This window comes from Plectropomus leopardus, chromosome 12, assembly GCF_026936395.1.
Source record: "Plectropomus leopardus strain MGB_pleo_1.0 chromosome 12, ASM2693639v1, whole genome shotgun sequence".
NCBI lineage: Eukaryota > Metazoa > Chordata > Actinopteri > Perciformes > Serranidae > Plectropomus > Plectropomus leopardus.
Window position 1 is genome coordinate 9,177,432 of NC_142187.1, and position 14,280 is coordinate 9,191,711.

At 38.2% G+C, this 14,280-nt stretch overlaps 1 protein-coding gene across 4 annotated transcripts in view; it reads right to left on the reverse strand.

Annotated features, from left to right (window-relative positions):
* zmynd11 (zinc finger, MYND-type containing 11) overlaps positions 1–14,280 on the reverse strand; it is a 33,789-nt gene that overhangs the window by 16,333 nt on the left and 3,176 nt on the right. For 3 of the 4 annotated variants that reach the window (XM_042497122.2, XM_042497120.2, XM_042497121.2), the window contains exons 2-4: positions 13,441–13,576; positions 9,298–9,457; positions 6,854–6,877 (exon numbers count right to left, since the gene is read on the reverse strand). In XM_042497122.2, the coding sequence (XP_042353056.2) occupies positions 6,854–6,877; positions 9,298–9,457; positions 13,441–13,571 (315 nt within the window). In that variant the 5' untranslated portion in view covers positions 13,572–13,576. The remainder of the gene's footprint in view (positions 1–6,853; positions 6,878–9,297; positions 9,458–13,440; positions 13,577–14,280) is intronic. The other variant, XM_042497123.2, reaches the window with a different exon arrangement.

Consider the following 14,280-nt stretch of genomic DNA (forward strand, 5'->3'; position numbering starts at 1 on the left):
AGATGTTGGTGGAGAAATCAAAGAGAAAAAAAGCTACCCTTCTCTAAAAATGCACTTTTCAGCACAGATTCATTTTTTCCTCCTGTAGAGCTCCTGGGTGCCAATAGAAAAAAAAACAGTTGTATTGAGTTGCCCCCAAGTGTGATTATGTAGAACTGCATTAATGCCAAACTTTGCTCAAATTAAAAAAACAAAACATGCATTGAGTCCTTTCCAGAAAGAATTCTAATTTTAAAACTAAGCAATGTTCAGTCTGAGGGAGAGGAAGGGGGGCTCATTGACCTATTCCAGAATCCATTAACGATATGAAAAAACACGTTACTGTGAACATGTTTGTGCATAAACCACAACTACACACAGGCTTGAACCACTGTTAAAAACACTAGGCAGCTAAGGTTTATCTAGCCTGCACAAAACTGATACGTGCAGTTCACCAAGCACCACTTTGTGCAGTCAAATGAAATTTCTGGTGACTCCTTGGGTAATCATTGGCTAACCATAGAGCTACGTCTCATTATTTTTTTGGTACAGATCACAAATGTGCCAAAAGCAGTGGTTCTCGATTCAGGGGTCATTAAGTAGGTTCAGGGGGTTCCCAGAGAAATATGGGGAATAGAATATTTTCACAATTTAATTCACCACAGGAGTGAGTCCCGTGTGAGAAGGAGTCATAAGAGTGATTATGCTGATCATAGGTTTCATTTCCTCCACATTCGTTTCCTCATCTGCAGTTGCCAACTATAGAATTCCAGTTCTCAAAAATCTTTTCAGATGCCCCTAAAGTAAAATCTAATCAAATGAGGGTCTGTGATCAAATGTGTATCAACCTAGGGCACCTTGACATAAAAAGGGGTTGAGAACTACTGGTCTCAAGCACCAAGTATCAAAAACTGCCAAGTACATTTTTTCTAACAATAGTTATTGATTTTGATTACAAAAAAAAAGATCTGAATATTTTATTACATTTAAGTTCTTGTAGAGATAAACAATTCAATATCTGAGAACACTGGCTCGAGAACTTTTCAGAAAAAAAGTCTACATTTCTCAAAGCAGGGAATTTTAGTATCATAAAAAAGGTATTGGTACCAAATGTACTGTACTGTTTTTCATATCACTGTAAAAAATGATTTATTTTGTGGTAATTAAAAGTTATTATTCAATTATTTGTGTTCTTGCGTTAAGGGCTGGAAGATGCAGTGCAAATGTGACAACTTTTCAATGTATTCTTGAATCTGAATGCGCACGTGGTACAGTAGTAGTTTTCATTAATATACGGGGTTCAAGTGAAGGGCACAGAGACAGGAAGTATGAACTGCTAAAAATTCAACTACTTATCAGTCTGTCAAGAGTCCAACTCCTCCCACTCACAGTCTGGACCTGCTCGGTAGGGGAGAACAGGAGAGTCGTGACTGACTGCCGCTCAGAAAAAGCTAGAGAAAAAAGTCTATTTCTTGATCTTTTCTCCATGTGTTCATGTGCTGCAGGCTGTGTTTGAGTTGGAGAAGGTAAACTAGATTTATCTAATAATGGCAGTGATGATCAGAACTTCCTGAGAAAGTCAGGCTGACAAGAGGTTGCTCAACATTGCGGTTTTGATCACAGAAGAGCATCTTACTAGGAGATCATTTTCTTTAACAACCCTGATAAGCAGAAGACAAAAATGCACAGTGCAGCAGCAACATGCAGAGTTAAAGCCCCTCCGTTGCAAGTGGGGAAGAAACAAGCACAACCATAAATAGTCACAAGGACAAAAGGAGTGAGCACAGCACTGACATCCACACTTCTTGTGTCGCTGCAAGACAAACACCCTGATCAAAAGGAGGGCCTGCCAGGAGGAAGCACTCTACACTGTAAATCCAGCGGTTCATTGGAGGCTCTATTAAAGGATGACTGTTTGATGCCTAAACTAGGACTGGGCAATATAGAGAAAAACAAGTATCACAATATTTTTTGCAACAATATTTTAAGGTTGACTATTGCTGTTTTCACAAAATATTTACACAATCAGATTTTTTTTTGAATCAATACGATTAGCACTGTGGATATAATGATGTAGTGAGTCAAGTATTATAAATAATAGAACAGTTAGAACAGAAGAGTAAGTCAACCTCTGCACATACCTTGGACAATGTTTTACATTTCTGCACAAACTCAACTTATCATTTCTAAAAAAAAAAAAAACAGCACAACTCTTTAATTTTAAATTAAGATATAACACACACATTCTTTTGTATTTTTTTCCATATTTTTATTAACTTTTTTCTTAACTTTGGCAATACTTATTCTGATTTTTCAATTTAATTTCTCACTACGTTTCTGTTATGCAGAAATACACCAAAGCAAAATATTAAAAGTGAAAATCTACTTGACAATAAACCTAATTCTGATTCCGACAGAAATGTAATCCCAAACTTTCCCTGTTTCCAGCTACTCAAAAGGAAATGATTTGCTACCTGTTTTCTGTTTTATAATCATTGCATATATCTAACAAGCAATTTGAAGATGTCAACTACAACTTTGGGAAGTTGAAACTGTGTGGCATTACACACTAAATAAATTAGCCCAAAAAATGATTAATAGATAAGGTAAATGATCATTCTTTACAAAACTAATGTTTTGTTGTTTTTGGTCATTATGGTTAGATCACATTCTTAATCTGGGAACAAACAGTCTATGATAAGTGCAACCAGGGAATTTCGCTAGTTTATAATTACAGCTCATCTAGGTGTGAATATACTCAGAAAATCCATCCACAGATTCCTCAAGGGACTTCTACTTTTTAGAGCATAACAGACTCTTCACCCACACAAACACTTGACAATACAGAAATGGTCCTTGTGTTCTGCCGAATGTCAAGAGGCACTCCACTATTGTTGGGTTGTCTGATGAAAGACAAGTGGCTGACTTCAAAAGCTGCAGCTCTCTGAGCCAAGGACACAGTGTCTGTGGCTCCACGGCAGAGTGAGTTTCAACAGAGGCGTGGGTATAATCGGGCCCCAGCAAAATCAGATATTACGACAGCAACGTACTGTTGACACTGGTGTTAGGGTAACATCATGCAAATGTAGGAAATTCTGATAAAACTGGCACGAACCAAAGACTTAACCAGCAAAATAGGCACAAAAACTTCAAAACAAAGCCAAAAAATCTGCTTTTGTGTTTAAATCACTTTTGTAAACATCCGTTAAATACCTCTGAGATTTCTGGAGGGAGAAATGGGCCTCAACTAAAAGCTGCCAACAAGGGCAGGGACTTGGATAGTGATAGAGGAGGAGTAAAGGCAGCCAGAGGGTTGGCTGCCTTTAGCCATCTCCCCCACTGCTTTCCTACTCTGGTTAACAGCTCTGCTCTGTCCGTGTCAAGCTGGGACACGCCAGAGAGCCGAGAGAGGCTGAGCAGCAGGGTGAGCATGCCTTCTAATGACCTACACAAAACAGACCCCACAATTCATCTCCACCTCCTGCTGCTTTTAGATGTAAACTGCTTCACTGTAGTGTGACAGATCCACATGGATCTGACACTGCCCTTTAACCAAATATGCACTTAACTCAAGTTTTAACAAGTTCTCTACAGTTTTTTATCTTTTAAAAACTCTTTTCAGACACCAATTTCTTGACTACATTTCAAGATTTTGTCTGGTGTTCACACCACGTTGAGGTCAATAGTGGCTGATCGATGGCAACATCAAGTGAGCTGTATCACTTTGTTGCTTTAAAAGATATTATTACCAACAGAAGTGCAACAGTAACACCATTAAGAAGTCGGCAATTAAGCTCAATATTAGTAATATTTAGATTATTCTTTTTTATGACATGCTTTTGTGAACAAGGATAAGAGCCAAGTGCTTCACAATATAATATAAATTAAATTGCAATATAAATTAAATTCCCTATCATGGTTTAAAGGAGCTGTATATTACATTCAGACCAGTAATACAGCAGTAAACACGTACTTGCTGTGTAAAGAAATAGTGAAGTAATGACATCCTGAGCAGAGAAACAGTTATGCTAGTTCTGTTTGTTGTATTCCCAGATTCTCTCTTTGTTTTTGTGGTAGACAGTCCGACACTACGTCCATATGATCCCTTTGTGTGTATCCCGCTGGCTAGCTAACTGTTGCTGCTCTGCACCGCGCTCAAACGGCAGTTACTGCTGATTTCAGGACAGAAGCGTCTGGTTACCTACAGGTTAGAAACCCTTAGCTGTGTCAGCACTGTTACCGCGGTTATCACTGTTCACGCTGTTTACACAATTAAGTGCTAGCCACCGGCTCAGCCACCATGTTGAGAACTGTGATTAGACAACCTCTGAATCAGAGATATACTCTGAATATTGTATACAGCTCCTGTAAGTACTTGTAAAAAAAAAATAAATAATACATATTGTAAGTAATTACAAATAGATAAAATAGCCAGGCACTAATGCCTGTTTTTGTCTTGTTTGGATAATTAAATACCTCACAAATCAAAGAGCTATACTTTGAAGCACTTAATGACCATAATGCAAATATATTCATACACGATGAATACTGCCATAAAGCAACCCTCCTCTGTGATTTGCAACATTACCTCAAACATTAAGGGAAAGAAAACTCTGTATTAAACAAGTTCATACATTTCTTCAACAGTACAAAAGAAAAAATATGAATCTACATTGTCTCACAGCATTTATTACTATATAGCCCACAGCTATTTTTGGGATTTCCTCTAGGAAGTGGTTTCACCGAGACAGTAAACCACACATACTAAATACACAGCATTTACTGTGTGAAAAAGTGTCTCTCTCCTTCCCCAAGGGTTCATGTTTTATTTCAGTGTTAAAATTGATTCAGATGTTAGAGGAGGTGGTCATTGATTCAAGCAAAGTGGCCGACCTCCACTACGACGCTCCCCAGGAGACCTAGAGCTCAGTAATAATGTTAATAATGTTCTCACATAATGAAAAATGTAGATTCATCTGAGAGCATAATCCATTTAGAAGCTCGTAGAGCAATCAGAATTTAAGTTTCAAAGTGAAAGTATTACCAATGAGGAGGGCGCAAAGTCAAATAATGTGTTTGAACAAGGGAGCTCACTGAACTTTGTCAAAATAGTGGGTTAGTAAATTAGAGGAAATAATGTGTATTTGGGCTCTCTTTCACAGTTTGGTTACTGTCAAAGCGCATGAACACATCATATTATGTTCATTATCATGCATCACAAGTGAGTAGATTCAAATTAACGCCAAAAAACATCCTCAAATATGCTAAATTTAGAATATGAATTGAGAGATAAAGGCAAACATTTGGGGCAAACCTGGATTTAATCCAATCTGACTTGAGGCAGTGCATTTAAAAACTTGTTTTCATAATTTGACTGTGCTATTTTTACCAGCTGTGACAGCAGGGCTGATATTGTTTTTGACCCTGTAAGTCTTTTTGTCCCTGTGTGTGTGTTTGTGTGTGCGTGTGTGTCATTATGGCAAAATGTGGTCCTGGAGACACCTATTGTAGCAGGGACTACAAGCAGTTTAGAGTATTTTACCAGGTATTTATATGCATATGTCTGTGTGATGATTGTGTCAATGCGATATCTTCACAACCATGTAAGATTAATTCAACAAACTACACAAATGTGTAGTTGGAATCACAATGAACGGGGACTTCACAGATGGATGTGGTCTGAGCTAAGGCACTGGAAGAACGGTGGCAGGAAGCGGGGAAGGGGCCAGCATCGCAGCTGGTAGGATCTTACTGCAAGATGGTCTCTAGTTAAATGTTATGATCAGTGTTGATACATTGTGGCTATCAGGAGTAAATATTCCTGAGGTCAACACAAGGACACAGCACATGCCAGCTGGATTGAATCCAGGCACCTGTGGAGGAAGAGCTGCCTCGGCTTTTCACATTCAAACTGTCCACTGAGTGATCGCTAACCTAAAAAAGCTGTGTTACTAGCAGCAGGCAAGGAGAAAACTAAAGAGCACAACAACATAAACCACAACCAAACATCCGCCCCAACCCCACCCGCCCCAACCCTGTTTCATCAATTGAAAATGAAGAAGAAAAAAAAAGCATGCCAGACAGAAGTTAAGAACACGGCAGAACACACCCTCTGAGGAGAACTACAACTACCAAGACCAAAATACTACAAACGCACGGATGCTTGCTACCAACCTGCAGCTATGCTAGCATTGCTTGTCATCTCACATGATTCAATTAAACAAATGTTTAGTCTTCAAGCTGATATTCACACTTGATCTTTGAATCTAGTTGGCAGCGTCTAACGGCCAAGAACAAGATACAGCTTTGAGCTGTACCAAGTCAGTGTTTTGAGTTTTTATTCAAGCAACGGCACATCGGTAGATAAGTAGCGAGCACGTACTTTATCAAGATCACTGATCACTTCCGTAGAAACAGAGCTGCAATGGACTTTCATGAAGCTTTTTAGCGCAGAGCTGAATGACAGCAAGTAGCTTCTGGCAGTGTGTTTAATATGATGTACTGTAGGCAATTTCAAAATGGAAACCTGATATGTTTTCAGCTTTCACCTTGTGTGATAATTTCGTTTAAGGTGCAGCTAGCACGCTCACTCACAAGCATTACACAGGGCAAGAAGACTGAATTTCTTGCCACTGGCATAGAAGGGTTTCCATCTCATTTTAATAAAGCCTACAACTTTTACGCTTACCAGAACATACTGTATGTCGTTTAGATTTAGTGCGACCTGCATAAAAAAAGATTCACTTAAATCCCTGACAGCACTGCATTTGGCAGAACCGATTTCTCACAGAATGATGTTAGTTGAGAGGGGGGAGATGAAGGGATCAAATGAGGGAACAAACCCTGAATTTGAAAATAACAATGCAGTCCTTACCTTGCTTCCCTCGGCTTTCGGCTCCTGTGATTGCAAGTGATTCAGAGAGTAGTGTTTAAAAGTCCTGCTGCTAAAAACCACCTGAGCTCCGCTGGCCATTGGACAGTTGTCATATCATGAAAGACTTTTTTTTTTTTCTCAAATCATATAAATATATTTTGTGATGACACCACAACAGTATAGACCCCACAACTTAAATTCCCCCGTGCATGTTTCATTCCACCTTTTCCGGCCTGCAATCATAACAATAACCTTTGATGCAAAGATTTTATCTACAAAATGTACCTTCAGTTAAAATAAACTGGCACATGTTTTGTACAGGAGCATGTACAAGTCAAAACCACCAACTAATTCATGTAAGAACTAAGAAAAGCTTATTTTCAGCTTTATTTCTTATCATATTATTACTATTCTGATTCAAATTGCATCACTTATTTCTTTCTTACAAATCACTGATGATGCTCTTGTAGTTTAATGGGTAGTGTGAGATATTGCCAGGGTGTTAGCACCCTGGTGCAAAAAGCACTGGGATTAAAGCAGCCACCAAATGCATGTTAATGGCACTTTTATAGTAATCCATTAAGTGCTCTTTGCATTACAAATGGTAGAAAGTATGAGGATGCTCCCCAGGTAGTGCTAATACACCGTGAAATGACAATGCTACTGTGACAGAGACAAGTGAAAGCTTCGCTACACTGCGAACTAACCAGGGAAATAAGAGAGAATGAAAACAATGACTTCACAATAAAACATTAATATCACAATGCTGCACAGCAGAGGGCTGCCTGAGCAAGGCAAAAGTTGATACATATTTCATGTTGAACATTTTCATACATTTTCAAACTAAGTTTGGCCTGAAATATTACTCCTTTTCTTAAACTTTAATACCTCTCCTGTTTATTTCTTCACTGAGTACTTCTTCATCATGTTTGATCACTGTAAATATTTGCACCCTGTAATGTCTGCATACAGCGACTCTGTTAACACTGTGTTCACACTGCAAGCAACTTGACAGATGGGTGGTACATCCTGACAGAATCTGGGTGCTGGTATTAAATAGAGCTCATGTGACAACTTCATCACTAAAAATGTGCTACCTAAAGGGCTGGTTTGCTTCATTAGCCAAACGGCCTGTATATTGCTGCTCTGATCGACATCTTTCTCAGTGCGTAATGGCTCAATCTCAGACAACTGAATTCTTCTTTGCTTTTTTCTTCTATAAATGATGTTGTTTCTGCCAGTTATAAAACAAAAGCAGTAATCTACAATCAGAAAACTAAACCAGGGAAAATAATACACTTATTCATAGAAAATGACAATCCAGTAGATGGACAGTGATACATGCAGCCATTCTACAAGACTTTTATCTATTTAATATTATTGTTTTCCTTCAAGGTTCTGCCAACAATTAGTTGATTAATCAAATTAATGGAAGAACTAACTATTTTAACAGGTCATTAATTGTTTTGCCAATGCATTTTTCAAGCAAAAATCTCATGTTAAAAATTCACATTCCGGCTCATTAAACATCTAAAGATTTTACTTTTCCTCTTGTTTAATTATGGTAAATTGATCACCTTTGGGTTTTGGATTGTTGCTTAAAAGATTAATTTGAAACCCAATATATGGCTGGTTCATTTGTACAAAGCTACAGGGAGGGCTTTTAATGTGAAACGAGGACTTAACTCTTAACAAAAAGTGGCCGGCATACACCCAGTAATGGACTTCAGCGTACGCGTTGACCTTCGCTCACAGAGCTGGCCTCGTTGTTGCTAACCAACCTAATATTTCATGCAATTACATGTTAAAATGATGAATATAACTCTTAGACACAGTCACAAAGCAGTGGGGACCTGCTTTCTCTGGACCTCTACCCCCAATCACTGATCACAGTGATCGGGGGTAGATCACAGCTCTTTTTTGCTCCATTCAACCCAAACTGTAAAATGTCCCATCAGAGCCAATAAGGAGAATTCATACATGAATGTTCCTCAAATAAACTGATCAGGCAGGCCTCGCCTCTGCGGTCCAGCAGAAAGAAAAAGGGAATTCAAGGTCATCACACTGGGCTTTAGGAAACTGTGAAAGCAGGTTTCACCATTGTCTTAAGTTTTATTAGATCATATTATTTATCAATCCATCCAGACAATACTGAGCTAATTAACCAACAATGAAAACAATAATAATTGTTAGGTCGTTTGAGGTCGGTGAAAGAAAAGTTATTTTGTTGTCATTAAAGTTTTTTGAGGAATGTTGGACTTGATTTTGTAAAAAAAAAAAAATGTTGCTGACAATGTGAACACAGTGATAGAGAGAGACACCAGGTAAATATCTTACATAACGAGGACAGATTTTGCTTGTGTGTGCTGACCAATAACACAAAATCTAGAAAAGGATTCACTGTTGCCTGTGTTAGAAAGCAGATAAACTGTTACTAGACTTACCATCTCATCTCCGGGCAGCCAGTATCCTTCCTGCTCGATGCCAGCCTTGGAGCCCTTGCAGCCAACAGTCAGGGTCTCCACCACCAGGCCGTCCTTCACTGCCAAGCTCAGCTGCCTGGCAGTCTCCTTAGGGTGCATGCCAAACACACGGCTCAGGTACCTGGACAGGTGGAAGTTGAGAGGTAATTGGGCTGTGTGTGCGTGGTGGCCATTTTTTACGAAACACAGACCTTTAAAAAACTTGGATGAGTGTCATAAAATTTCAGATTTTAATTGGTTGCTTAGGAGGCGCTATGTCTTTGAAGCCAGCCCGCGCCTGTATTCATGATCATCACTTAAAGAGCGTGTATTTTCTATGATCAGAAAATTACTTGCCTCTCGGATTTGTAATTTTCCACCAACAATACCCCTACTCTCCATAAATTAGATTTATACTACCCAAGACACAGATAAGAGACACATGTGGTTTGAAATTACAAGCAGAGAGTCTTTCTCATCTATTTCCTCCTCTAACGCATCCCACCATTTCAAAAACGGCCTGCTTGATTCCTGCAGCTGCCTGCTGACTGGCAGTGAACCTCTCTGAGCAAGGTCATGTATCCTCAACTGTGGCAGACAGCCAAAAAACAGAATATGTCAGTGGGGAATCAGGTTCAGTCTGTATTTACTCCTGAGTTAAAATGGAGAGGCAGATAGTCTGTGAGGTGAACACAAATCGGACCGGATTACTTAAAGCAATGGTATTAAAACCAAGGTACTGGGGATCTAGGATGAGACTCCACCAGGCTCCCAAAATAAATCAAGAAAGAGTTTTTAAGTGTATCAGACTAACATGCCAGAAAATATTAAATCATCCCATCACATATCCGTATTGCTTGTTCTGTCTAACAAAACTCAAGGATGTATAGTTGTGTATCATGCAACACAAAGAAAACCAGCAAATGCTCACATTTGAGAAGCTGGAAGCATCTGAATTTTTAGCATTTCTTGCTTAAAAAAATGTGAAGACTTTAAATCAAATTAACAAAAGTTAGCTGCCAGTTCACTTTGTGTCAATAGATCGATCACTTTAACATTGCTGATGCTAGGGCTGTAAACTTCTGATGAAATGGTCAACATGTTGGTTGACGTGCTTTTGTCTGACCACATTTTTATTGGTGTTACATTAATACGGCTGTGAATCCACCGGACGCATTTCCTCTCCCTACTGAAAAATGGCAGTTGTTGTTCTTAGACTCTCCAAAGACATTCAGTGTCGGATTTAGCATTGTGGATTTATTTTACTAAGTCTCCAAAACGACACTACAGTTCAAGGCTGTAATACAAAGCTTCTGAAAGTATACGATCACACCGGAGCTCTTATTGGAGCAGCAGGATGGCTTACAGTAACTTCTTGGCTAAAAATAGCAAGTCTCTCTCAGGCATGCAGCATTACAGAGATATTCAACATCGGTAACGTTATGGTGTATATGACCTCGTCAGCCCCAGAGTTAACTTCTGTACTGTCAAGTATGTCAGGTTTTTCTCATCAGTGCTGTGCAAGGCTAAGTGCTTAGATGGCAAACGCTTCCAGGTTAAGTGCAGTCGGTGCACGGTGGCGATTATGTTAACCCAGAGATGACATGCAGACTTCTTTTCCCTATCGACCTATCAATTAGTTGTAAAATGTCATTCAACCAAGATTTTCTTTGGTTGATTACAGCTCCAGCTGATGTCTAGTTGTTGCTGGACAACATTAAAGTTTTTTAAAACTATCAACCCAATTCAGTGTCCTCTTTTAATTCATTGCATTAAAATGATTTACTTAATACACTTGACAGCAAGTTTGTGAAATGATAAAATGCATATTTTTGACTTTATTGTGGTATTGTTTTGTCTCCTTTATTGCATATTTAATGGATACTGTCCATTACCTTGTTTTATTTTGAGGGGGACTATGTGTCATTTTTTTCCTTGGTTACTTTATTTTTTATTAACTTACTATAACAGGGTATAAAATGTTCACAAAAAAATAAAATAAACCTGAGTCAAACATTTCATGAGTTTTGTTTAAACACATACCTGGTTTAACAATTAGCTTGGTTAATAATTAACAAATTGGTTCTGAGCGGCCTGACTGCTGTGGCTGTGACCCAGAAAATTGCATTTTTATCATGTGAGAGAGGGTGGTTAATCATTGCTGCTGCCTCGCTGACTTTAGTCTCCTCTATTTCCACAAAACCAAAGTCATCACCCTCTTGGACACAAAGCCAGTTTAGTGAAATTAAGCTACAGTGTGGCTGGATAGGGTGGAGGTGTGTGTGTGTGTGTGTATGCTGAGGGGAGGGAATCAGGGCTATCCGTTGCATGCCGCTGCTTACAGTTGCCATGACAACAGCCACTCGCCGCCGGGTATTGATTTGGCAAACAGCCAGCTCCAAGGTGCTCGCCAACTTGCTGTATGAGATGTGCTAAGTGTTTCATTTAGTCTCTGCTCCATCCGCTGACTGAAAGGAACGACTGATAAGCAAGGTCTGCCACTGATGATTTATCATCGATTTGCAACGTTTGAACAATGTAAGATTTACTCCACGGATAAAATAATGATGTAATCATGAACCAAACCTGCTGTAGATTCTGTAGGCCGAGTTTCTACATGCTTGGTTAACATAGGGTGGCTTATTTTAGTGAACAGTGGTGGGAGAATGTCAGAATTCCGACAGCTGTCAATCTAACCATTGATCACTGCCTGGTGAGGCACTGAATGCAAACAGAGCTCAGCAGAACATCCAACGCTTGCCTTTTTAGCGAGCGCCAATACACACATTACCAACATTGCTACACAATCAGTTAATTAATTCAATTAGTTGTCTGAAAAAAGAATTCATCAGTAACTATTGTTATGACCGATTAATGGTCATTTATCAAGCAAACAAAATAAAATTTAAAAAAATATTAAAACATATATTAAAAATATTCTCTGGTTCAAGCTTCTCAAATGAGAGATTTTACTGTTTCTGTTTTATGTCAATGTAATATCTTTAGGTATTTCACCCTTTACTTCTGTCATGTTATAAAATAATTTGGATTATTTAAAAATATATATCATTAAACTGACAATGAAAATAATTAACTGCAGCTCTTTAAATTTAGGGGGAAAAATTAATTTGTGAGTACTTCAGCTGCTTTAATCAACAGCTCTGTGTCGGGTTGGGTACCAAAAGCCCTTTTATGTGTGCTTCCTGCTGGACCGAACCGCAACTGAGATTTCTTTGCCTCTTTTTGGTGCGTAGCAAGTGTTCAAAAAGTTAAAGCTATTTGTCAGCATGAGCCAATTTCCCATTTGTTTGCCAGCTGAAAAGAAAGTTAACCCCAAAGTTAGCAGGCAAAATTTGCCTCTCATTGTAAACTCAAGTCAAACTTTACTTTGCTCTTTTTAGTAATGTAACTGTTATTTAATACAAAATTTTTGCTGGTCATAATTTTTTTGTATTTATTCATATTTATGTAATTATGTAAACGTTAAACTGTTTTAGAGTTAGGCCTACTATATTGCCAATTTCAAGTTCAAATTCGCCTTTGCAATTTAAAAAAAGACGTTCTTTAATGTTGACTGTCAAAGTATCTGTTCAGGCACCATTTAGCTCTAGTACCATTTTAAAAGCATGATTTCAGCACCAGTATCGGGAGAAAAAAAAAATCAAACGATAACCAACCCTATACCTGAGAATAGATATTTTATCTAAAATAAAAAGTTATTTCTTCTGCAGACACATCTCATCCCGCGTAAGACACAAAATGCCGAGAAATTATTGATGCAACACAACATATCCACATATAGTAGGTTCAAGTAATGGTATGCTTGTGTGTGGAGCTGTTTTTCTCGCCTCAGGTCATCACTGTGCTGATTTCAATCACCTAAAACCCTTTGATTAGGGAGCTGTTAGGGAATACCTTCCTTGAGGACGCGTAAGCAGGCCAAACTATAAAGGTTTTTTATAGATTTAAGATCCCTTCCAGAGAAAATTCTTTACCTCTAATTCTCAAAAATGTACAAAACTGTTTTATCTTTTAACAGTATGGCTTGAACTTCAGTCAAAGGACAATGGACACAGATACCATGAAAGATACACATCATGTCTGTCTTGTCTGTGATTAACTTACTTGGAGATCCTGTCCATGTTTGCAATCTGTTTCTGGTTGCGGACGACCTCAATGGCCGCCCACACATACTGGACCACCTTGGGGTCCGCCTGCCTCTTCTTCACCACGCGTGACATGATTTCCTTATTCATCACAACTGAGGGGAAACAAAGGAAAAATATACATCAGCAGATGTATTTGCTTTTGTTCTGTTTATGACAAGTAGGTTTAACTATATTTAAGATGTCGTACCAAAATAGGCATGAGAGGCTGAATTGTTCGTGGCAGTAGAACTACTATTTAAAGAATACCGGTGGTTATGTTTATAGTAATGACAAAAGCTGTCGTTACAGCATTAATGTGATAGTCTCAGTGTTAGTAGCACAGGTCAGGTTGGTAGTAGCAGTAGAAGTAGTAGTAATAGTATTTCTTTGTACATCTTACTGCCCTGCAAGAGATATTACATAATACTACTCAGCAATGCTGAACAGCAAAATCTGTCTTTAACATGCAATAAAAATATCAAATAAAAAAATGATGTTCCTTGTTTTGCAAAAATGGTGATAATAATTACATAAAACAAAAATAAAATTGTAATAACAACTTCTTAACTGCTTTATATTCCACTCCATTAAAAAAATACAGTCCGATTTTAAAAGAAAAACTGCAAACTGAATTAGAAAATACAAATACTTCAATATAAAACAACATTATAAATTCACACAATTACGATTAAGTGGATACTTGTCTTACACATCCTTTGACTTCACAATTTTTATAACTGAGCGTTAACCGAATCCCTTTTTAAAGTATGTGAAGCAAACTGCTCTATAAAAATGTGTTTTAGATGTTTGTGCTGAG